This window comes from Oncorhynchus gorbuscha, linkage group LG07 (assembly GCF_021184085.1).
Source record: "Oncorhynchus gorbuscha isolate QuinsamMale2020 ecotype Even-year linkage group LG07, OgorEven_v1.0, whole genome shotgun sequence".
NCBI classification, from domain to species: Eukaryota; Metazoa; Chordata; class Actinopteri; order Salmoniformes; family Salmonidae; genus Oncorhynchus; species Oncorhynchus gorbuscha.
Genome location: NC_060179.1, coordinates 22,395,134 through 22,421,605, shown reverse-complemented (window position 1 = coordinate 22,421,605; position 26,472 = coordinate 22,395,134). Strand labels below are relative to the sequence as shown.

Genomic DNA, 26,472 nt, shown 5'->3' with positions numbered 1-26,472 from the left:
ACTAGCTACCACATGGACAGACTCCATTAGTGTGTTTGTGTCAGACAGACTAGCTACCAGATGGACAGACTCCATTAGTGTGTTTGTGTCAGACAGACTAGCTACCACATGGACAGAATCCATTAGTGTGTTTGTGTCAGACAGACTAGCTACCAGATGGACAGACTCCATTAGTGTGTTTGTGTCACACAGACTAGCTACCACATGGACAGACTCCATTAGTGTGTTTGTGTCAGACAGACTAGCTACCACATGGACAGACTCCATTAGTGTGTTTGTGTCAGACTGACTAGCTACCACATGGACAGACTCCATTAGTGTGTTTGTGTCAGACAGACTAGCTACCACATGGACAGACTCCATTAGTGTGTTTGTGTCAGACTGACTAGCTACCACATGGACAGACTCCATTAGTGTGTTTGTGTCAGACAGACTAGCTACCACATGGACAGACTCCATTAGTGTGTTTGTGTCAGACTGACTAGCTACCACATGGACAGACTCCATTAGTGTGTTTGTGTCAGACAGACTAGCTACCACATGGACAGACTCCATTAGTGTTTGTTTGTGCTACCACATCAGACTCCATTAGTGTGTTTGTGTCAGACAGACTAGCTACCACATGGACAGACTCCATTAGTGTGTTTGTGTCAGACAGACTAGCTACCACATGGACAGAATCCATTAGTGTGTTTGTGTCCACATTATTCTGACATTTTATGTGAATGTCAATGCATAATTCCATTAGGTAGGCCTATATTTAAAAATAATGCATTATTCTTAATGTGGTAATGCCTACTTTTCTTTGGCATTTTTCTTTTCTTTGGCATACATCTTGGAGGGAGTTTTTTTCCAACAATTAAATATAAAATTTAGGTCCCTGAAAATGACAATTAAGTGCTTTAAAAAGTCATTGAATTTGAATTGCCAATGTCTGTACAAACCCTGTATATGCTACTTGCTCATCTTCTATTGAAATTATGTATGCATCATTCCCTTTTTTGTCAGATCTTGACCCAGGCCAGTATTTTTTTCCATTCGGGCCAGTAGCTTTCAGGTGGCACGGGCCTGGTGTGCCACTGGCAAATTTACCTGAATGACAAGCCCTGCTGTGCGCGGTGCGCATAGGGCCTGTATGTCTAACACTGTGTAGCTGTTAGTGATGTTATCGATAGCCTCCCGTTTTCAGGTAGATGTAAAGGCAATTAAAAGGTAACTACAAAGTAGCCTATACCACCTGGTAGAATCAATCCAGCAGCCATTTGTTTTGAAAAGTCCATCAAAAGTGCACTACAGAAACAAACACACCGGTCTAGCTGGTGCACCCCTGAACTATTTTTCACAGACCTCAAAAATGGTCCCCTGATGTGGTTTAAGCATTGTTGTGGACTTAGAACATCCAATTTTGTGATTTTTAAGAACCAAAACCTGAAAAACTGGGTGAAATCACAGTCCTCCCCATTTTTTTGTTGTTGTTGGTGGTATCATTTTGGTATCTAGTATAGTATAGTTTTTTGGTATCTAGTATAGTATCGTTTTTTGGTATCTAGTATAGCATAGTTTTTTGGTATCTAGTATAGTATAGTTTTTTGGTATCTAGTATAGTATATTTTTTTGGTATCTAGTATAGCATAGTTTTTTGGTATCTAGTATAGTATAGTTTTTTGGTATCTAGTATAGTATAGTTTTTTGGTATCTAGTATAGTATAGTTTTTTGGTATCTAGTATAGTATATTTTTTTGGTATCTAGTATAGCATAGTTTTTTGGTATCTAGTATAGTATAGTTTTTTGGTATCTAGTATAGTATAGTTTTTTGGTATCTAGTATAGTATAGTTTTTTGGTATCTAGTATAGTTTTTTGCCGTCTAGAGGATTTCGCAGAAAATAACACATGGCACTTTGAAATCTGCACATTATTTTAAGTCTCTTTTCTTTGAACACAAGGGCATGCTAATTTAAAAGGTGGCTAGTCATGATTAGCCTGGTTCTGTAAGGAATGCAGGCACATTTTGGGACACAGGCGAGGTCATTAGCGATTATCTATTTCTTTTTATTAGTACGATCAAATCATGTGCTGGTGCCCCAAGTGAAAAGGTTGTTAGCACCAGTGCCACACGTGGAAAAAGCTATTGTAGAAGCCTGATTCTACCTGAACCATCTCTATGTGTATCATCAGGAACAATTTGAACTGTTATGTGAGTATGCTATAGAGAGCTCATAATAAACACATTCTGAATAGATCCATCAGTCACTGTCCATCACTGAGGTACAGTATGTCTATAGTCACTGTCCATTCATATGGTGTGGTCGGTTGAGGTGATAGTTGTCTATTGTCTATATAGTGGTATGTGTATAATCGCTGTCCTGTCAATTGGTGTGGTTGGTTGAGCCTTAGGTGCTAGTTGTCTATTGCCAGGGGTATGTTTATAGTCCCTATCCCTTCAGTTGATGCGGTCGTTGGAGGTGCTAGTTGACAGTACCTGGGTGTCCTCTCCTGCTTTGTTTCACTTCACAGTGACATTAGTGGCTAAGGCCTTGCAGTGCAGCTCGAGCCATGCCCACTGTCTCCTACTGGCTCAACGCGATGAGTACCTGAGGGCACGGATTAGGCAATAACACTGTTAAAACACACAACATTACACAAACAACCATTAAAACGCCACACTACACAAACAGCCATTAAACAGTGCACAGGAGTGTTGGACTCACGCCAAACAGGCTTCCTCCTTTTCCTCTCCCTGAGTTGGAGGGTGGAGCTTGTGCCTTCGTCTTCCTGGTTCACCTCTGGCGTCCTCTGACCTGGGCGGGGCATAGTGCTGAGAGGAGGCTCTGCCCCGTCCATGTCACCAATCACCTTCAAGGACACACCATAGACAAAAACAAACTGTCAGACACATTCAAGTGCTGAAGATATTTCAACAGTTAAATGTTTCTATATGCAAGTTCACTACCATTGTTTTAATGTTTATACAGTCATTTGCAATTACAAAATATTTAAGCCTGGGAATTGCAAAAAAAAGATTGTGCAGAAAGAATTAACACAGTTCCACGTTTTTCAAGTAAACTTTTAAAAAATATCCTACAAATCTCCCCAACTAGTGTAAACGCGTTTGGATAATTAGACGCGATACACTTTTGGAAAAGGTCTTCTCGCAAAGCCGATATGGCTGGCAGGGAAAGCATTAATCTCTTCATGCAACATACAAAGACCAAGGACGTATCCTTCCCCGGCACCGAATGGCAGATAGCAGAACTCACTTCCTGTATAAATCATGTTCATATTTCTGAAGGCTCAGGATGACCTCATAGCCAATGAAGCGTGCTCCGAGGCTCCGAAGCGGCAATCAAACATGCGGCCGGGGGGAAGAGGGGGTGCAGGAGGGAGAATTGATGCAGTTTGTCAATTAATGTTGCTGCGAGGTGTTTCTTAAAGGTTAACTTCTTCATATTCCGAATGTGGAATTAGGTCAATATTGGCGAGCGCGGAGTCATTTGTGGACAAGGAGCGCTGAGTCATGGAAAGTGAAGACAAAGGGTTCTGGGTAATGGGGGTCTGATGGCATATTACACCAATGAGGAGGCCCAATATTGAAATGGCATCTCTCTCCCTCTTTCTCTCTCTGTTCATCACATGGGCTTGCGGCGGATTGTAATTATATGGGAATCACCCCTCCTAGTTATAACTCAAGAACAGTACAGTCATACCTAGCTACGTTAAGTTAATTAAGTATGTAGTATTGAAATAAGTTGATTGTGAGTGAGGAAGTCTAACGTCAACAATAGTTAAAGGGCACAAGTGGAAAAAGCAAAAGAAACACAATGATGAAATTGCATGGAACAGTGTTTTTATTTACAACGTAGTTTAGATGCTTATCAGCCTTTTTCCAAGCCATAAATAATCTGCGGAGAAGTAATATTCAAGCTGTTGGAGCTTTAGTTGTGCATCTTTAATGGGACTTTCACAGAAGCTGATCCAGGACTCACATATGGAAGAAGGAGATGGTACAACAGCACAGTTGGTTACTCAAATCGCTCTTTTTTGGCAGGCCGTAGACACTTAAATGCTAGCCTGGGAGGAAAAAGACAGGGAAACATAAACCTACTGTGGTTTTAGTAGGGAACATAATGACTTTGCCCACATTCATTTCGTCGGCCATATTGTTTCCCTCAGATGGAGCTGTTATGGGCCCATCTCAGAAGTTGTTTTGTTATGAGGGCCCTACTGGAATCTCAACGGTTGTTGAGAGTGATGCATTGTGAGTTTGCAGCTGGCAAACATCTGTTTATTCATGATTGTTTGATGATTGTTTGAGAAGTACATTTTTTATTTTTTTTAAACACTCCACCACCTTTAAAATCCTTTTGGCTAAGTATGCCAATGGGACTGTTGCTTTTACTATTCTTGCTGCACTACATTTGTTACCATATCCCAGCATGCCTTGGTTAATATTAAAGGTAAAATAGTAGATGTCTTCCAGGTTAATATTCCAGGTAAACATGGTTCGACCAATTTCCATAATTTAAATACCATGCATGATGGGCCCTGAACATAAACTCTTAGAAAAAAAGGTGCTATCTAGAACCTAAAAGGAGTTTTCCCCTTTTTGGTTCCAGGTAGAACCTTTTTGATTCCAGGTAGAACCCTTTTGGGTTCTATGTAAAAAAACTTTCCACAGAGGGTTCTACATGGAACCCAAAAGGGTTATCCTTTGGGGACAGGCAAAGAACCCTTTGGGAACCCTTTTGTTTGTCTGTACATGACCTTTAATACTAAAAACCAGATTGATATAGGTGCAGGAATCACATGGCTTAGCCAAATGAATATTCAATATGTGCATGATCTTTTTTTTTTGCTTAGTCATGGACCGCTGCCCCTCAATAACAATACAAATATACACACCAAACTGCTGTATTACACTGAAAGTGTCTATAGCTCAAGGCACCTCTCGGAGGGCTTGCTTTTCTTAGGTGTTCGTTTATATTAATTTTGAGTGTAAATTGTGGTTAATATGCAAAAATAAGAACCCTGGAGCAGTGGTCATGTTAGTCTAAGGCTTTCCCTGGTCCTCGAGGGCTTGACTGTCCAGGACATTGCCTGAGAAAAACAGACCTCTTATGTGGAAATGAAGCATCCGTCAATATTGCTTCAGTAAACAAAGGAAGGCCTCCTTAAGTAGTTGGACGAATCCTTTAACCGAAGGATGCAGAGGGGAGACCGACTGTTTTTCACAGTTCAAAGAAGTCAAATAAATACTGCTATTGTAAGTTGTCTCATTCTCCGAGCATCAGGACTGAATAATGATGACACTGTAGGTCACAGCAAGTAGTCATTCCTAAGGGTTAATGGGCAATCATTTACAGGAGACAGGAACCTGTTCCCATAACATAATAACATATCACATTTGAAGATGATAAAGCAAAATCATGGAATGGTCAAATGTTATATGTTATATATTGTGATATGGAAACAAGCCTCACTTCAAAATAGAGATTTGTTTCCTGTAAAAATGAACACATTAATATGATGAACTTACATAGGGGGCTTTAGAATACTATTCTCGTGGAGAAAGGAACCATATGCACAAGGTATTCTACTCTATACCCTTGAATTGTGCAGTCTGAAATATTTTATTTTTGCTCAGGCAGGACTGCCTGAATGTTATTCCTCTCCAAGGAGCTGTCACCTTAAATCTGCAGGCCAGTTTGTACACAGCCCCCCGTCGCATACACTGACTATATTGCTGGCAGAATTACATAAAGCACTAATAAAATCAGCTCAAGTGTTCTTCCGAGGGCTGGGGATGCCCTTTGGTGATTCCTGGATGTCACTCTATACATAAAACTAGTCTATATATTCAAGGGAGGATTAGTTTGAATATGTAAAGAGGGCCCGTGCTGTAGGGAGAGGGGAAATGAGGGTGGAAAGCAGAAAGCTCAGCAGGGCTGGAGAGCTGGCATTATCGTACACACACCACAGCCGGGGGTGAGGGGACACGGCTGCCACCGGCGTCACTCTCATGTTCCACCCAACGTAGAGGCGTGGCCGTCATGCCACTATGGGGTGGATGGTGATACCACAGGACATTCTTCTCTGTTTTGGTTCCTCAACCCTTACCGTTAAAGGTAGGTCCGGGGCCAAATGATTTTCTCCAGCAGAAATGCCAAGAGTGAATTGTATTCTTTTTTTTTTAGGAATTACAGTGACTGTATTTCTGTCTGAGAGATGGTGAAAATTAATATTTCTGCTGTGAGCTGTGAACTTTACCCAGATGTCTCATTTGTGACACACAGGTTTGGAGGCCACACAGGGACACACATTACCACGCACACAAACTCATACACGTGCACGCGCTCACGCACACACACCAAAAACGAATAGATATGCCACGTTGTGTGTTTACACACATTCTCATCAGTCAAAATATGACGGGATCCATTAGGACGACGCCACACCGCCCGAGAGCTAACTGTTGATGCAGCTCCGGCATTAATCTCTTTTTTCCTCTCTTTTGACTTTTTTCGGGATGGTGATGATCCAGGTTGCTCTCGGGGGGATCGGGGGAGTTCATTCATGTGCTTGCAGTTGTTACAAAGCCGAATCAGTGGTACATTTAATTAGACAGCCAATCTGTGCGGCAGTCTGCTCCGTCCTGACTGACTCAGGGTAGGAGTGTGCGTGGCCGAGGGCAGGGGAAAGCAGGAGGTGGGAGAATGCGTGCAGCACCCAGTATTCTAGAAACCAAATAAAGACGGCGGTTAGCATGGGTGCAAAATAAGGGAATAACAGTTGTGGCGGATGCTCATTTGGTGAAAAATACAAATGGGGAGTTAGCATTGGTGCTAGCTGGGAGAATCAGAACAGTCATGCCAGTGCTCATTTGGTGCTACTTTGAAAGGAGAATGGAGAATCCTTCCTATGGCCATAGCACTATCTTGTTGTCTGTGTGTGTAGCATTGCTAGGGAGGTGTAGTGAGAAATGTATGTTTCCTTTCCTCTCACTCTGAGTCACAAAGGAGAGGAGTGGCATGCTAACCTCTTCTCTCTTTTTTCCCTTCCCTCAATGTCGCTCTCCCCTGCGTGTGTGAGTGCATGGTGTGCGTGTGTGCTTCTGCTAGGTCACACACTGAGGAGAGTATGCAGTGCAGTTTCACTCTTCCTCTCTGTCTTTATCTCTGGTTATAAGAGGGAGAGAAAGAGAGAATGTGCGAGAGAGGAAGAATGAAATACAGAGAGAGGCAGCTGACTACAATGGAGAGAGAGAGAGAGAGAGAGGGAGAGAGAAAGCACAGTCAGGGTTAACCTACCTCTAGGATGGCACCGTCCGGCTGGCGTAGGAAGTGCCTGTAACGGTGGCGCTGTCCGCTCAGGTAGAGGGTATAGACAGACACGTGGGTACTGCTCTCGCCCCCTGCAGCGGGCACGGCCCCACGAGGGTCACCCCTGGGGGGGGCACAGCCCGCCAAGGGGCCCTCCTCTGTCCAGATGTAGTCATACACTGACACCTAGTGAGACACACACAGGGGCCCCGTCAGCCTCATTACAGACTCCCCAATACACACACGCACATACACACAGATGAATGCAGGCATGCACACACACAGACACACATGAACACACTAACTAGACACTGTCAGGAGCTTGTCAAAGCAGTCAGGGTTCATTCCCTCTCTACACCAACAGAGAGAAAGAGAGAGAAGGGGGGAGGGAATGGCGATGAGGGAAATAGATGTGTGCGTGTAAAATAGAGAGAGCGAGGGAGAGAGAGAAAAAGAAAGAAAGAGGGAGAGTACAACAGAGTACACAGGGTTTAGTGACGCATACCTGCACAAATGCTCACTTCAACGTAATTATACCTTGCCCTGCTTGTGACCACAGCTCAGCGCTCTTAAAGAATTAAAACCCAAACAGTTGACAGTAATCCTCTGTAATTTGCAGAGCCTCACATCCAAAGATGAGCACCGTCCGAAAAGGAAAAGAAGGTAAGAATGCTGAGGATCAAGTTGCCAAACACAAACACAACTCACATTATCAATCGAGACCTTGACTTATAACATGTGGCTGCACTCTTCTTCTTTTCTTGTCAAGAAATATGGACACAGGAAAGGAGAGAGAATTTGTATGCTAAGCTGCTATAAGCCAACTACGCTTTCACTAGTCCTGTGGGGAGTGATCGTGCAGCAGGTAAGGGAGAAGGGATCAGGTTGTACCAGGGCGAGGGCATACACACAACCATGGTGGCGGTGCTGTTTGTGCGTGCCGCTTCTGCCTGTTCTGCCGCTGCACCTGTAATGCACTGCCCTCCTCTATTAGGGCAACACAGGGAGCTAGCAGAGCGTGTAACATGTTATATAGGTCATGTAACTCGACGGCATCCATGTGTGAAGATCATGGTGCCTCTCTGGCTGATAACGCCTGTTTTTAGAGGCCTGTGTGTTAGTTTGCCCACCGCATCACACACAATGCCTCTGAACGACACACATGCAGGTACAAGACGGGAGAACGTTGAGGTAACACACACAGGCAGACATGGTCGACACACGGACACACCCTCACTTGTGCACACAGGCACGTACACACACTAAAACATGTTCCAATATCAGACAAACACGCACAGACAGAGACAAGCTCAACAACAACTCTCTCTTGTAATTCAAGGCCTCTGCTTCGAGGGTCCTCTAGGCCTCTCTTACCAAGGAGACAGAGAGCGAGAAAAAATACAGACAGAGCACCGAGCGGCCGTGCCGGAGTAAAAGGACTCATCCTCTGAGATGGAAACCAGATTTGGGGGACTGACTGTCTGTGTGGAGGTGGGGGAGCCAGGCAGGCGGAGGCAGGCCCGCATCCTGCCAGGTTCAGAGCAAGGACCTAATTAAGGCATGAGTCATTCTGTGGAGGCACACAATCTCTTTCACGCACACGCACGCACACACACACACACACACACACACACACACACACACACACACACACACACACACACACACACACACACACACACACACACACACACACACACACACACACACACACACACACACACACACACACACACACACACACACACACACACACACACACACACACACACAGAGTGAAGGTTAAGGCTGGGTGAAAGGCACCAGGAATTTTTTCCCGGCAGCAGAGTTTATAAACTCAAGGTGACCCCCTAATTGGCTCCGTAATTATGATTTGTCTAAGAAAACACGGAGCCAGAAAGCCAACTCATTCACAGGGCCTGAGTGGCAGGGTCACGCTGAAGGAGAGACTTCGTTTTGGGAAGTGTATCGATGTCCTGATTTTCTTCTAACTACATAAACTGTTAGCCAAACAACTCAGGGCAGTTCGAAAACACCCAAGTCATTACCTACTTGTAATTAGACAACTGCTCTAAACACACAGACAGCCTGGAGAGAACGACCTCATTGTCACAAATGTCAAAGAGTCGCTTTGGTTCGAAAGCGGGAAGACCAGCCACAAACATTTAAGGAAGGAAACGCAGGGGGACGCATCTCTTTAACGCCAATTCAGTATTCATTAGGGTAAAGCTGTGCCCTCTAGGTCCATACTATCTTGACTGGTGTGATCTGGTGATATACTTCCCCAATAATCTTCCATTCACGATAACAGGAATTGATTCATTGTAGATTTTTGAGTAGTGTATTTGATAGCTGTTGAGGGACAACGTAAGAAATGCATCAGATGACACAAAACAGGAGATATTTCAATTGTTCTCACTAATACTACATTTCCTTCTCCTGTCTATAACATTTCCTGTGCCGTGGCCACATTGGCCAATTTGCTGGTGAAATCCCTGTGACAACACATTGAGACAAACATAGAAACGTTTTTGTGTGCGGATGACGGGGAAGCCATTTCACTCAGTGCATTATGGTTCTTAGGGTGAATCATATTCTGAGCTGTAGCTACAGGGAGGGAGGGGAGAGAGAGGGAGGGGGAGAGAGAGAGAGAGAGAGAGAGAGAGAGAGAGAGAGAGAGAGAGAGAGAGAGAGAGAGAGAGAGAGAGAGAGAGAGAGAGAGAGAGAGAGAGAGAGAGAGAGAGCCAGCGAGAGCATTAGGAGGTTGGTTCCGTTTCTGGCCAGCCTGACTTCTATAAGAGCCCAAGTCTGAGTGCTCTCTTCTTCCCCATTGTTCCATTTGATAGCACTAAGTGACTGATTTACATTCAATGCCTGGGTGTAGCAGGCCGAACAGCTGTGGGTTAAGCAGATAGCATTCAAGTGAGCTAACCTAATTCCGACCAATCTTGCCTCGATTTATCGTTGACGTCTGCATTTAGGAAATCTGATAGAGTCCGTATCAGTCTCTTGACTCGCATGGGAAGAGACAAGCATTATTTATTTTAGGGACTATAAACAGCAAGCCATGTCTCCCAGCAAGGACATAAATTGTGGTATATGTAGACATTACCGCAAATGCACAGAGGGGTAGATCCAGGAAGTGGGTAGGGAATCTAACAGCAGTCACTGTTCACAAACAAGTCTGCATGTAACACTAAGAAGATGGCAAATAGTCTGTATTTTTATGTAACTCCATGGTTATGCAGTATGACAGTGTCTATAGTCAGCGAAGTGAGTATTCAAACAAGTAAAGGAATATTTAGTATATCAATTATTTGCATTTAATAAAAAATATTTACAAAAGAGCAAGCTTGAAAACGTGTCAGTGTTCAGATAAGGAACATAATGAGAGTGGAAGTTAAGACACTTTAATAAAGCTCTTCTATTCAACAGTTTGAGGCTGAAATAATTCTACCCCTAAATAAAATGACTAAATGCACTACATACCCCAAAAAATATGCCTTTCAGCTTAATTCTTTTAAATTGACCCATATGCATACCTAAAAAAAATATATAAACTTGCAACTAACAACTAAAAAGAGGGCAGACACATTTGACAGAAATAGAAACTTTCCACTGGGTGAAGCTATTTCAGTAATAACCATTTCAGTAAACTTTTTCAGCAAGAGACATGGCTGTGGACAGAGTGGTTTTGTATTTAGGTAACTCGACATTGACTCTTTACAAATATCACCGTGACATTTTCACTCCATTTTGTGACGTGTCAATGGTTGTCTAAAACAAGAGGAATTCCTTAATGACCTCATGCTTTTCTGTCCCTGTTGCACAACTGATCCCCCAAACATTCTACCCCCCTGACCTACCGTATCAAAATGTTCATACGACACTTCCCCAATCAAAATGTTTTGAGCTACAGTCTGGTCATACGCTGACACTCATTTGGGATTGGCTACAACTAACCAGTAGGCCCAGAGCCTCCATTTTGAAAACCCCAGCCATAGGCTATGCATCACTAATAAACAACACAGAGCTAAATAATCCGCAGAGTGGTGAGTGTGTCTACAGGTTAGGTGGTGCGTGTCAGCGAATGGTGAAGCTTTTCCAGGTAGTGGTGTACTGTATGAGTCATGGGGCTGGAGGTTGGAGAGAGAGAGGAGAGGCCTCCATAGAAATCTAGACAGACAGGCTGAGCTGTGCTGGCCGTGGTCCAGGAAGGGAGCCTGGGGCCTGGGCACGAGCCGGCCTGTCACCTTCCCTGATCCCTGGATGATTGATCCAAACTAGATAGCCATCATTACCATCCACACTCATCCCTAGGTTCTCCCTCTTCTAGTCTAATTTTACCTCCCATTTGCATGCTCCTTTGGACTAATTAAATCTCTCTCCCTTCTCTCTCTCTCTTGTCATCGGGATGACAAATAACGCGGTGCAATTTTGGCACATTATTATGTATGAAATGTGGGGCTATAATGTATTCCACTCGGCTGAATATCTCAAGACCCATGTGTAATGAGCAAAACAACAAAACTCGATGTGCACTGCAGCCTGTGTGAGCAGTTCACCTCTCTCTCTGTCTCTCGTTCTCCTCCCTCTGTCTTTCTTTTTATCAAGACGAAAGCCGCTGACCTTCCAATTCAGTACCATCCACCCGCATTTCCTTTACTTTTTTTTTTTTTTACCCGAACGCAATTTATATATAGTGATGCCCGTTTCCTTCCATCCACTGGGGGGGGGGGGGTCCCTTTTGGTTTTCAGTTCTGTCCCACTTGGCTTTAATTTACAGTGGGAAAATAATTAGAATCTCACTTTTGCGAAGAGTGGAGTGAAAATGTAAACAATGCTTCCCTGCGGGCGAGTGCTTCATCACGCTGACAGGTGCATTTGAATTTGCCTGGGTGGTGGACAGGCTGGGTTATTTATTTGTCAGTCGCACATGGATGGAGGATGGAAGCCCAGGCTGGGCTGCCCAGGCTCAGGCTGGCTGCATGGGGCTGATGGGCAGCAGTGGCTGGGTGCTCTGGCAGCTCCTGACCCCCTACCCCAGGCTTAATCCATCGGGCTGCATGGCTCAACCGCCTGGCTGAGCCAGACTACTGTACCACCGTCCAGAGAGGCGTGGCAGGCTAGCTAGCGGTACTAGCGTATGAACACAAATGTACTGAACATACTGTGCAGATGGAGGAACAGTGACAACGATTGAGGTGGCAGCCATGTCTGTTTCCTTTGTCCACAGACCCTTATCCAGCCACATGTATGTGCACATGCACATACAAACACACACACAGAAAGACACACGCGTGCAGTCCCAGTGCCTGGGTCTGGGAGGGGGGCTGTCTCTCTGTGCAGAGGCTCTCTGAGCTGCGGATGGTCACTCCCATACCTCCCTGCCTCGGCACAGAGCTGGCTCAGGTTCAAGGCCCGTTTCCCCAGATGAGAGGTAGGCAGCAGAAGACTGGGGCCTCCAAGCCTGCTGCTACTGCTGCTGTGTAGATCAAATCGAATTTGAAGGTCTCACAGAGAGTCACTGAGCAGGAATCAGAGAGGGGCCATACATACGCATGGATAACCCAGGCTAACGCCAGCCATTAGAATGGAAATAGAGCCGCTATTATTGTCGGCGACGTCCTCGATACAGGGCCAGTCTGTTTGTGTAATTGGGACAGCTTTAAAATGGTACGGACGCATCTCCGGTGCTCGTCTGATTTGGCTCAAACACGCTGTGTCTGGTTAAATGCACAGACGGCCAAGACAGGCAACCGATTGGTATTACGTACAGTAGTGCACACAGTAACTACACTGTGGCTGATTCAGTACAGTACTTGTTTATTTTGGTCCGTTCACTCTCATTATTGTGCAAGGGGCACTTTTGTCTTTATCTACTTGGATATACCTAGGTGCATATAAACTACAGTATGGTCATAAAACTACACTCAATATCAGCTCCTTTTCAAATTGGACTTCTAGAAAAAGGTAAACAAGCAACAATGAATATTTACATGTTCAATTTATGCAGACTAACTTTCTTAGCGAGATAGCATCTCTTGCTCGAGATGATCCAGGAAATAAGATATGCATAATTCACTGTTACTAATCTCCTTTTATCTGGTAGGGGGAAAATAACGGCAACTCATTCCACAAACAACTCCTGTCGCAGCACCGCCCCACTTCCAATAGCAGTAACCCCCCACTTAGTACCAAGGCTCAACCACTGGGGCCTTGGGGGGGAAGGAAGACAGTTTCTCCAGGTTTGTTGTGTTGTTGTGGTGGTGTAAAGGCTTTAACTGATCTACAGATCATCCATTAGGGGACTATCCCAATAAAGTCACACCATAGAAGCTACATGGAAAGTCAACCCCTCATTAAAGCATTAAGTGATGACAAACACAATGGTTAATTTGAAGATTTCTTCATGATGTACCACATACCTATAGTCAATGCCACTGTACTTTGTACCATTGGATATTGAGATGCCCCCCAAAAAGGGGCCAAAGTGAAACATCTCTCTTGATTTTCTCTCCGGCCACTTACAAGTGGCTTCATTCCAATCGGCCCTTCAAGGCTTCAGAGGATGATAACTGCCGATAACAAAATTAGACCTGGGATTCTCTGCTTATAGCGGGGCCACCTTGACAGTGCAGTGCTGTATATCCATCTATGTGGTTATGGGAGAGATAAGAGATATTAAAGTCCCTCCAACCTATCTCTCCAGAGGATGTCATCATCCATCCTGTTAAGACGAGACACCTGTCACAATCAGCAGGCCTGCTCCCCCTTGGGCCACAGGAAACACTCAAGGTCACACTCTTTAAAGCAACTGAGGAGGAGGAGGAAGAGGAGGAGGGAAAAGACTAACAAACGTATGGTCAGAACGTAAAAAGGGCAGATGGTTTCACATGCAGGCTGGTTCTCATAGTGTCATAGGATCAAGGAAGGAAGGATATGTACTTTTATTAATAGTACTGCTTTTAATAATGCTAAAATGAAATCCAGATTTGAGACAACCGACTCTCCACCACCAAGTCCACCACTTTCTAGAGATACATTCCTGCTTCATGTCAATTGTGCCAAAATGTTGGTTCTTTAAATACTCTTCAATGAAGCAAACTGTTATTATTTAGATTAGTAACCACATCCCATTGGACTCCAACCGAGGCAAACTTTATCTGCTAATCCTCGGATATAATAATTTCAAACTACAAGACAAATTAGACTCAGCCAGTGTGCAAAACACTAAAAAATGGTGCAAGATGAGCTCTTTAAAAATCCCATTTGCTCTTCTGTGTGCCGCTGAAGAACACTCGTTCACTCCTCGCCGACAGTCCAATTTGTTCCTTCTGGTTTGCATTATGGATGGCAAGTGAACGGGCCGGGATCCATAAGAGCTGGGTAGGCAGAGGGAGGGAGGGAGAGGCAGGCAGGCAGAGGGAGGGCGAGGGAGGCAGAGGGAGGGAGGGAGAGGCAGGCAGGCAGAGAGGGAGGGAGGGAGGGAGGCAGAGAGGGGCAAGCAGAGGGAAGGAGAGAGGGGCAGGCAGAGGGAGGGGCAGGCAGAGAGAGAGGCAGGCAGGCAGAAGAACGGCGGGAGAGGGAGGCAGGTAGAGGGAGGCAGGCAGAGGGAGGCAGGCAGAGGGAGGCAGGCAGAGGGAGGCAGGCAGAGGGAGGCAGGTAGAGGGGAGGGAGGCAGGCAGAGGAGGCAGGCAGAGGGAGGCAGGTAGAGGGAGGGAAGAAGCAGGGAGCGGCAGGGAGGGAGGGAAGAAGCAGGGAGAGGCAGGTAGGGAGGGAAGAAGCAGGGAGAGGCAGGTAGGGAGGGAAGAAGCAGGGAGAGGCAGGTAGGGAGGGAAGAAGCAGGGAGAGGCAGGTAGGGAGGGAAGAAGCAGGGAGAGGCAGGTAGGGAGGGAAGAAGCAGGGAGAGGCAGGTAGGGAGGGAAGAAGCAGGGAGAGGCAGGTAGGGAGGGAAGAAGCAGGGAGAGGCAGGTAGGGACGGAAGAAGCAGGGAGAGGCCGGGAGGGAGGGAAGAAGCAGGGAGAGGCCGGGAGGGAGGGAAGAAGCAGGGAGAGGCAGGCAGAGGGAGGGAAGAACCAGGGGGAGGGAGGGAGGGAGGGAAGGAAGAAGCAGGGAGAGACAGGACTTCAACATGTGGACTCAATTGTGTGGCTTCCAGCTGGACGTTGTTTTGACAGCTGACAGGGCATACAACATCCCTGAATCTCTACAAGTGCAAAGACACCACTAACTACAAAACATCCACTTTGTAAAAAAAACTGTGTTTGTGTAAGTTTGCATCGGTCTGGCATGTGATGGGGGGTGCTAACCATACAGACCTACTTATGATATGACGAGTCTCTCTCTCTTCTTCTCTTTCCCTCTTTCTCTCCTTCTCTATTACTCTCTCCATCTCAGACTCCCAGAGAAAAGCCTGCCCAGGGTTTAGGGAGGAGAAGAGATAATAATATCCCCTTCCTGGATTAATGGTGAGGGACATATTAAGCAGAGGCTGACACTCCCAGTAATTAAACGTTCACACGGACGAGTTCAAACGCGAACCGATGCCTCTGTTTCTATGGGCCTGGGAGGAGACATGGGGAGCACAAAAAGCCAACACAGGGACGGTTCAGTGTCAGAGACACACAAACTGACCGCCCATTCTTCAGTTTGAGGTGTCACACAATTACAACAATGGCTGCATCTCTTTTTAGGTAAAGGCCTAGAATTTCCGAAAGCGAAGCAAAGCAGATGCTTTTTCTGAGGATCTTCGGCGAATCACTGAGTAGCCCTGGATGAACGTGGCGATACTAAAAAATGGAGAAAGGGCTGCAGCGTTTTGTGAGTAGAAGGGGGGGGGGTGCTGAGTGAGTGCTTCTATATATTTTTTTCTTTCTTTAACCATTGTGCGACTGCACCGCTTTCACACATTACTGCCCCCCAAAGTCTGTGACCTTTTCACCAACACAGGCATGTACCCTTTGCAGTCACATCTCATATTGAGCACTCTAATGCAGCGGCGAGTGGAGTGGTTGTGCTCCTGTTCCCTGTGCCTGCATGGCTGGCTGCTGTAGCCCCGGGCCACGGAGGCTCACAGCACTGTCCACTAATAGCCCCCTGTAATTGAAGAAGCCACTCTCGGACCTAATGCGACAGACACACACACACACACACACACACACACACACACACACACACACACACACACACACACACACACACACACACACACACACACACACACACACACACACACACACACACACACACACACACACACACACACACACACACACACACACACACACACACACCCCCCACTCTATGGCAGGGTCGGGTGTGGGATGAGAGGGGTGAGGGGTGATGGGGGAACTGCCCTCAGTGATCCCCATATCTCCCTGCCCTCAACACTACCCCCATCGACTCCAGATGACCCCTCCTATATTACCGCGGTGACATATCAACTCCTCTCCACTTCCTGCGTTCCTGTTTTGGGTTCCTGTAGGGGGGCTCTCTCGGCCATTGTTCTACTGACAAGCGGTTCCTGGGCTACTCGTCATGGACTAATGCTCCCCTGGTTTGGGGTGATGGTCTTGTTCCCTTAGCGGTGGAGGTGGTCGTCTCTCGGGGCTCCTTTAACGTCTCACTTTACTGTACATAAGTGAGGAGCAGGAATGGGGAAGCCAAAATGGCAAGGTTCAGAGAGTGTGGTGAACATCAACAATGTCACGTACCTTCTGACCGTCTGCTTTGGAGTCTTCTGAATCGAGAGGGGTTGCAGCATTGTTTTGAGGTAGATCATGCAGAGGACATTGTTGAGGGGTAAAACAGATTGGCTAAAACCTTTACCAGAGGTTCAGATACCGGATAAAGAGAATAACCATTTCAATGCTCAACTCAAAAGGTTGTTATGTTAATTCCAATGGGTAAGAAGTTACGTCGAGTGAAGCTGAAATCAAGTGGTAACATGGGGGACTTGTATAGATTAGGGAGACCACACATAGTCCCCTCTCACATGATTAAGGAAAGAGAAGCACAGTCCCAGTTATCATTAGAGCTCCAATCTGTGCCATCCAAACCACAACAGGTTTACCCCCCACAAGCATGTTTTGCAAAGCACCTTGGGTGTTCCCCAAATTTGCACAAGGTAACCCATTACCTAGACATATGGAGACAAACGCCGCCGCCACGATGTTGTCGACCGCCGTTCAGTTGCGAAAACATCTCTGGGGCCATCGTCGAGACGACAACTTCCATTAGCACAATGTCACCCGGAAACTTCTGGTGAATAACGACGGTGACAATGACTCTAGTGAGGTAGGGCTCTCCTCAGTCACTGTCACAGCCCCCACTCTGACACAACTGTTTGCGTACCTGCTTAAGTATTACCGAAATTAACACCTCCCTTCCAGGTACAGTAATCAAGAGGGTGACGGCAGACAATTAATTAGGTCCATCTGCATCAGTGCTTTTCCATAATTAATGTGCTCATTACCAACTGAGCTCCACTATGAGTTTTCGGTTGCAGTAGACTCCCACAACGGTGTGCTAACCTACTAATGCAGTAGGCAGTTAGCCTGGCTGTAACTTCCCTGGAGAACTAGAACTAGGAAAGGTGCCGATGTAGATGATCTAATCGATCGTAAGCGATGACATCAGCGAGTGGGTGTATCTATCAACCACCATCATTGACACTAGCTAGATGATAAGAATTGAATGAAAACTCATCCTACTGCTTCCTCCGCAAGTGTTCAGATCGAATTCCAACTCAGGTATGAGTGTAGGCCCACTCACCCACTTTGGATCAGCTCAACAGCTGGTGCTTTTATCCGATGCCACCACCTTTAAGTCATATTCAAAGATTACAGCAATGGAACTGATCGTATACTGTAAGGCCTGGAAGAATAGTGAGGTGTAATATAAAGTTAATTGGTAAGTAAGAAAGTAAAATTAGATTATGTTTTATGATCATGAAAATGACAAGTTTGATAATAATAGGGCCATTTGCAGATTTGTTATTGAATGTGGATTCTTCTTTTATTGTTTCAGAGCTGGAGGGAAACATCACATGTACAGTAAAAAGTAAAAAGGTAGGAAGGATCGCGTCCCATGTTATGGCAGAGGGCACCCTGAGAGAAAACTGGTTTTAGTCAACGTTGTCATTAACCTCTCTCATTTCCTTGTGTTGGATTGTGTTAAGAGTGAGTGTTCAACCGTGTACTTAACACACATTCTAACAGAGAGTAAATTAAATATGGCTGCCCTTGAGGCTGTCTTTGTTTAGTTTGATATTCTTGCTAGCACGAACTGTGACTGGGGACTCGAAGATAAATGGTCATATCAAGTCATTGACCCTTTGTCATCACCTTGCTTGACCCTTAAAACTTTCTATGTCCCGTCACACCATCACTATACTGTACCTGTGAATATATTTTCTCCTCTATTTCTTTATCCATTCTTCCCTCCTCTCTTGGTTAATGAAGGCCTCGTGGCCCATTGTTATTAAAATTACGCCCTTCCCTCTCATATTAATTGGGTCCGTAATAAGAAACTCGTTGGATTCATTATTTAATTGCAAGGGCACATTTGGAATACAGTTTCTGAAATGTATTTTTAATGAAAAACACTACATCCTGACCTAATCATATCAACCTTATTCTATCTAATTAAGGATGCAAAAAATCATTAGAGTTGCAAAATATTAGTTTCAGCTCTGTCGGGCTGCTCCCCTCTCTCCTTCATGAATATATTTTTTTCCTGTCTCTGATAAATAGTTAACGAGGGAAAAATGACAAAAATTTGCATGTAGGCAAATTAGTTTAATAGGGATATGTCTTTGCTGAGTTAGGAAAGTGACCCTTTTTTGCTCAGGAGAAATTGCTCCAATAATGATGAAATAATGGCACGGCCAATCTTATTTCTGTGAAAAATCGCCGGCCTGAATAATGTAAAAATCATAAAATGCAATAACCCTATATTTTAATCTTGCTGGCAAATGTGTTTAATGCGTTAGCATTTTATCAGTTTAATAAAGCCAAATTAGGGACAATATTAAGTACGCTGTAATTGTTGCAGTGCAGCGAGGAAATCTACGTAATGTAGGGAAGACTTAGTAGGATTAGTAGCATTTTTTAAATCATAAACTTTGGGCCCTAATTTCTCTCAAAGTCGCCAGAAAAACGGAGGCCCAATTTCTATCCAATAAACAAGCCAAACTAATTAGTATTACTACCAACTGTATTAACTAAGACTCTATCTCATGTAATGTTCAGGGAGGTGCATGAGGACGGTTCAAGGTGGGGAGTATCGTCTCACCTCCACATTAGCTCCATCTCATGCTGAAGACAACGATTAATGAACTACACTACATGACCAAAAGTATGTGGACACCTGCTAGTTGAACATCTCATTCCAAAATCATGGGCATTAATATGGAGTTGGTCCTTCCTTTTCTGATATAGCAGCCTCCACTCTTCTGGGAGGCTTTCCACTAGATGTTGTAACATTGCTGAGGGGACTTGCTGCCATTCAGCCACAAGAGCATTAGTGAGGTCGGACACTGATGTTGGGCGATTAGACCTTGCTCGCAGTCGGCGTTTCAATTCATCCCAAAGATGTTCGATGGGGTTGAGGTCAGGGCTCTGTGCAGGCCAATCAAGTTCTTCCACACCGATCGACAAACCATTTCTGTATGGACATCACTTTGTACACGGGCGGCATTGTAATGCTGACACAGGAACGGGCCTTCCCCAAACTGTTGCCACAAAGTTGGAAGCACAGAATTGTCTAGAATGTCACTGTATCGTTAAAATTTCCCTTCACTGCAACTAAGGGGCCTAGCCCAAACCATAGAAACGGCCCCAGACCATTATTCCTCCTCCACCAAACTTTACAGTTCGCATCTAGCATTCTCCTGTCATCTGCCAAACCCAGATTATTCCAAAGAACTGCCAGATGGTGAAGCGTGATTCATCACTCCAGAGAACACGTTTCCACTGCTCCAGAGTCCAATGGCGGCGAGCTTTACACCACTCCAGCTGATGCTTGGCATTGTGCATGGTGATCTTAGGCTTGTGTGCGGCTGCTCAAGCCATGGAAACCCATTTCATGAAGCTCCCGACGAACAGTTCTTGTGCTGACATTGGTTCCAGAGGAAGTTTAGAACTCCCTAGTGAGTGTTGCAACCGAGGACCAACAATTTTTACACACTTCAACACTCGACAGCCCCGTTCTGTGAGCTTGTGTGGCCCACCACTTTGCAGCTGAGTCGTTGTTGCTCCTGGACGTTTCCACTTCACAATAACAGCACTTACAGTTGACCGGGGAAGGTCAAGCAGGGCAGAAATGTGATGAACTGACTTGTTGGAAAGGTGGCATCCTAAGATGGTGCCACATTGAAAGTACCAGAGCTTTTCAGTAAGGCCATTCTACTGCCAATGTTTGTCTATGGAGATTACATGGCTGTGTGCTCGATTTTATACAACTGTCAGCAACGGGAGAAATAGCCAAATCTACTAATTTGAAGGGTGTCCACATACTTTGATATATATATATATATATACTGTATATTGAACTATATTGACTTGTATGGAAAGACTGGCTTTGAATGAATAGGCTTAACCCACAAAAGTTGTTGTGAGGCAATTGGTCTATAGGAAGATCTCACACCTAAACAGACCACAAGTTTGCAAAAATCACTGCAGCTGGAGACTCATATCTCCCTCACTAACTTTAAGCATCAGCTGTCATAGCAGCTCACAGATCATTGCACCTGTACATAGCCCATCTGTAAATAGCCCATCCAACTACCTCATCCCCATATTGTTATATTTTTTTTGCTCCTTTGCACCCCAGTATCTCTACTTGCACATTCATCTTCTGCAACATATATCACTCCAGTGTTTAATTGCTAAATTGTAATTACTTCGCCACTATGGCCTATTTATTGCCTTACCTCCCTAATCTTACCTCATTTGCACATACTGTATATAGATTTTTTTCTATTGTGTTATTGACTGTACGTTTGTTTATTCCATGTGTAACTCTGTGTTGTTTGTGTCGCACTGCTTTGCTTTATCTTGGCCAGGTCGCAGTTGTAAATAAGAACTTGTTCTCAACTGGCCTACCTGGTTAAATAAAGGTGAAGAAAAAAAAGAAAAAGAGACTTGTTGACTTGGTATGGCACAGATACTTACACTCTTAAAAAAATGGGATATTTGGCTGACCCCATAGGAGAACCCTTTGAAGAACCCTTATTGGTTCCTGGTAGATCTCTTTTGGTTCCAATTATTTCCACAGAGGGTTCTACATGGAACCCAAAATGGTTGTACCTGGAACCAAAACAGGTTTTACCTGGAACCAAAAAGGGTTCTATGGCGACAGCTGGATAACACTTTTGGAACCCTTTTTTGCAAGAGTGTAGTAAACTTGGTATGGCACAGATCCTTAGTTAACTTGGTATGGCACAGATCCTTAGTAAACTTGGTATGGCACAGATCCTTAGTTAACTTGGTATGGCACAGATCCTTAGTAAACTTGGTATGGCACAGATCCTTAGTAAACTTGGTATGGCACAGATCCTTAGTTAACTTGGTATGGCACAGATCCTTAGTAAACTTGGTATGGCACAGATCCTTAGTAAACTTGGTATGGCACAGATCCTTAGTAAACTTGGTATGGCACAGATCCTTAGTTAACTTGGTATGGCACAGATCCTTAGTAAACTTGGTATGGCACAGATCCTTAGTAAACTTGGTATGGCACAGATCCTTAGTTAACTTGGTATGGCACAGATCCTTAGTAAACTTGGTATGGCACAGATCCTTAGTAAACTTGGTATGGCACAGATCCTTAGTAAACTTGGTATGGCACAGATCCTTAGTAAACTTGGTATGGCACAGATCCTTAGTTAACTTGGTAAGGCACAGATCCTTAGTTAACTTGGTATGGCACAGATCCTTAGTTAACTTGGTACGGCACAGATCCTTAGTAAACTTGGTACGGCACAGATCCTTAGTTAACTTGGTATGGCACAGATCCTTAGTTAACTTGGTACGGCACAGATCCTTAGTAAACTTGGTACGGCACAGATCCTTAGTAAACTTGGTATGGCACAGATCCTTAGTTAACTTGGTATGGCACAGATCCTTAGTTAACTTGGTATGGCACAGATCCTTAGTTAACTTGGTATGGCACAGATCCTTAGTTAACTTGGTATGGCACAGATCCTTAGTTAACTTGGTATGGCACAGATCCTTAGTTAACTTGGTATAGCACAGATCCTTAGTTCATTTGGTATGGCACAGATCCTTAGTTAACTTGGTATGGCACAGATCCTTAGTTAACTTGGTATAGCACAGATCCTTAGTTAACTTGGTACGGCACAGATCCTTAGTTAACTTGGTATGGCACAGATCCTTAGTAAACTTGGTATGGCACAGATCCTTAGTAAACTTGGTATGGCACAGATCCTTAGTTAACTTGGTATGTCTAAAAGTGAAATGGGCACATTGCTAGACTGTACTGTAAAATATATTTATTTGGTGAGAAGGCAACAACTGTTTGTGCAATTAATAGAAAATGGAAGAAGTTCAAGATGACGGTCATTCACCCTCGGTCTGGGGCTCCATTCAAGATCTCACCTCGTGGGGCATCAATGATCATGAGGAAGGTGAGGGATCAGCCCAGAACTACACGGCAGGACCTGGTCAATGACCTAAAGAGAGCTGGGACCACAGTCTCAAAGAAAACCATTAGTAACACACTACGCCGTCATGGATTAAAATCCTGCAGCGCACGCAAGGTCCCCCTGCTCAAGCCAGCGCATGTCCAGGGCCGTCTGAAGTTTGCCAATGACGATCTGGATGATCAAGTGGAGGAATGGGAGAAGGTCATGTGGTCTGATGAGACAAAAATAGAGCTTTTTGGTCTAAACTCCACTCGCCGTGTTTGGAGGAAGAAGAAGGATGAGTACAACCCCAAGAACACCATCCCAACCGTGAAGCATGGAGGTGGAAACATCATTCTTTGGGGATGCTTTTCTGCAAAGGGGACAGGACAACTGCACCGTATTGAGGGGAGGATGGATGGGGCCATGTATCGCGAGATCTTTGCCAACAACCTCCTTCCCTCAGTAAGAGCATTGAATATGGGTCATGGCTGGGTCTTCCAGCATGACAACGACCTGAAACACACAGCCAGGGCAACTAAGGAGTGGCTCCGTAAGAAGCATCTCAAGGTCCTGGAGGGGCCTAGCCAGTCTCCAGACCTGAACCCAATAGAAAATATTTGGAGGGAGCTGAAAGTCCGTATTGCCCAGCGACAGCTCCGAAACTTGAAGGACCTGGAGAAGGTCTTTATGGAGGTGTGGGCCAAAATCCCTGCTGCAGCATGTGCAAACCTGGTCAAGAACTACAGGAAACGTATGATCTCTGTAATTGCAAACAAAGGTTTCTGTACCAAATATTAAGTTCTGCTTTTCTGATGTATCAAATACTTATGTCATGCAATATATTGCAAATTAATTACTTAAAAATCATACAATGTGATTTTCTGGATTTTTGTTTTAGATTCCTTTTAGATGCTTTGTAAGTAGGAAAACCTGCAAAATCGACAGTGTATCAAATACTTGTTCTCCCCACTGTACATAGTTGGCTTCAGCATAGTCTATATTGAAATGGTGTGCTACCACAAAACAGCTGAACAAAATCTTTGCATTTACGATGAGGTGGCAATTATCTTTCACTTACACTCGCCTCGGTTGACAGGTATTATAATATCTCATCAGAAAGTCACTAAATAGTTTGGGAGGGTTTACAGGGAGGCTGCAGTACAGTACAAGCTGTAGCCATTTGGGAGTGTATGAACTTGAGAGAGAGAGAGCAGGAAAGTTAATAAGAGATGTATGCCACTAACAAATTGTACAGAATAATTTAAATGGGGTTGGATCGCTATGTTCTATTTTCTTATCTGCAGAAGTCACATTTTCAATCACTATGCATAGATTCCCCACTGCCGTGGTTACATGCTAATACAGTGTCATCGCTGTGTCATCCTCACCGACCCATAGTGCCTGTCAGAAGATGACAGCTTCCCTCAGATGAGAATCATTTCATGGGGACGTTGGAATTTCCTGCACCCACAACCTTCTGACATCGACGTGTCCATGCTAAGTTCACATTAACCAAATGCCTGTTGCAGTGTGTGTGTGTGTGTGTGTGTGTGTGTGTGTGTGTGTGTGTGTGTGTGTGTGTGTGTGTGTGTGTGTGTGTGTGTGTGTGTGTGTGTGTGTGTGTGTGTGTGTGTGTGTGTGTGTGTGTGTGTGTGTGTGTGTGTGTGTGTGTGTGTGTGTGTGTTGATTGAGTAGTCTTTCTTTAATGAAATATCTTTGGAAATTGGTTTCCACAGACTAATCAGGCAGCCCGCTAGCTGAGTTTCTGTTTTGGTAATTATCTTGTACTAATTAGAATGAAGCTAAAGACCTTTGAGATGAATTCCTTGGCTTTCTGAAATGTAACTAAAGAAAATGTAATGATAGAAAATAAGCTTATTCTATGTATCTTCTTAGAACTTAATATCTTCGTTAATAAAGTGTCCAAATTAAATCTAGTAATGGACAATAACTGGAGTCTATCTTGACCACTCTTCTAAGTCCCTCGCTAACCAATCAGCTCACCCACAGAATATATCCCTTTGGTCCTAGACCCTAGCGGGCATGACCCGCGGTTACAGACAACCAACCACAATTTCTCTGCCTGTTAGATGGAGCAATCTAATGGATTAGTATCAACAGGGTCTTTCTGCTCATCCTCTCAGTAAGAAAACAACCATTAATCCAATTAAACACTTACGACTTGAGGACAGCAGGGAGCATGGCTACAGTAGTGTGGTCATAAGAAAGGCCTTCTCACACCACTGAGTTGAGCTGACCTGGTTAGGCACCCACCATAGTTAATGGAACAGTGCTGAAAAGGAAAATGTGGAAAGAAAATATCCGAGCTAGCCCAGTTTGGTTGGGGTCAGGGTTTAGGGGCATTAAGCAGGCAAGTTGGCTCACCTTGCGTCTTTCTCCGTTGAAGCCCCTCCACTGCTCGGCCTTCTGGATGATGTAGTCTAGTTCCTGGTTGGACACCTCCAGGTCCCGGGGGACGAAGAAGGATCCCTCAGTCACGCTGAGACGCTGGAAGATGTCCAGCATGCGCCCCTCGTTGTGGAGTCTGGGGGGAGGGCGTGAGGGTGGAGGGAGGGAAAGTGGAGGAGACGAGCCATGAACCATCATTGTCTTCCACTCTGCCTTCGTAAAAGGACACCAAGGGTAATTTGTGAAAACAAGGAACAATATTGCCCTACTCAGCCCAACGGTGTGAAAGATCATGACTGTACTCATGGTTTTGTTGGCTAGTCGGATGCCAAACCAACGTCACATCCTAATTATATTCACGTTAGTGTCACGTCGGCTAGCGTTCCACAAACCGGTTTCCTGACCTTTGGGACACATTTCATCTGACGAGTCTCGGCGGCATTGAATGAAGCTTATCGTTTCGATGTTGTCTGGTGCTTACAACTAAAACCCAAATCATGGTGTCCAGTGTACCAGAAAACATCCCCAACCTTCTTTTAATTGAATTAAGCATCTCATTCCAGACTCAGTATGCCGTTTAAAATGGAGTATCTGAATTGATCCACAGAACGCAGAACACAGAGGACAAGAATGCAGGCAAATAGGGCCTTGATGAGTGGGAGGGAGGCTACTTTTAGTTAAACGGAGCTGGGCTGGCAGTAAGTGGGCGGTATGGAACAATCAAGATCACGGGAGACTCCAGAGGACTCCACAAGGCGCTTCAAAGATAGCCGCCAGGGGATTGGCTGCTATTGGCTGCTGATTGAGTGGCCGTCTGATGAGGTGGGTCTGAGTCATGCGGCCACGCCAGAACGCGTATTGATCGGAGTCTCGAGGTGACTGAGCATCAGCCGGCTAGCTTTCTCCACAAGCAACACAGACAACAGCCCACAAAGACACCAGATCTACACAAACAAACAAATGCCTTGGCCAATCATCAAACGCGCGCAACCTTTTCCCCTACCAAAGAGATTCTCCGCAGTCAGGGGGTAATCAGTTAAAACTAACATCAAGGAGAGCCAGCTGTATACAAGGATACTGGATAGACAGAGCT

At 44.9% G+C, this 26,472-nt stretch overlaps 1 protein-coding gene across 1 annotated transcript in view; it reads right to left on the bottom strand.

Moving 5' to 3' along the window:
• The window catches only part of ofcc1 (orofacial cleft 1 candidate 1), a 117,311-nt gene that overhangs the window by 11,350 nt on the left and 79,489 nt on the right, over positions 1 to 26,472 (bottom strand). Inside the window, exons 21-24 of the mRNA XM_046354879.1 lie at positions 25,356 to 25,515; positions 7,307 to 7,504; positions 2,711 to 2,855; positions 2,482 to 2,593 (exon numbers count right to left, since the gene is read on the bottom strand). Coding sequence (XP_046210835.1) covers positions 2,529 to 2,593; positions 2,711 to 2,855; positions 7,307 to 7,504; positions 25,356 to 25,515 — 568 coding nt within the window. The 3' untranslated portion in view covers positions 2,482 to 2,528. The remainder of the gene's footprint in view (positions 1 to 2,481; positions 2,594 to 2,710; positions 2,856 to 7,306; positions 7,505 to 25,355; positions 25,516 to 26,472) is intronic.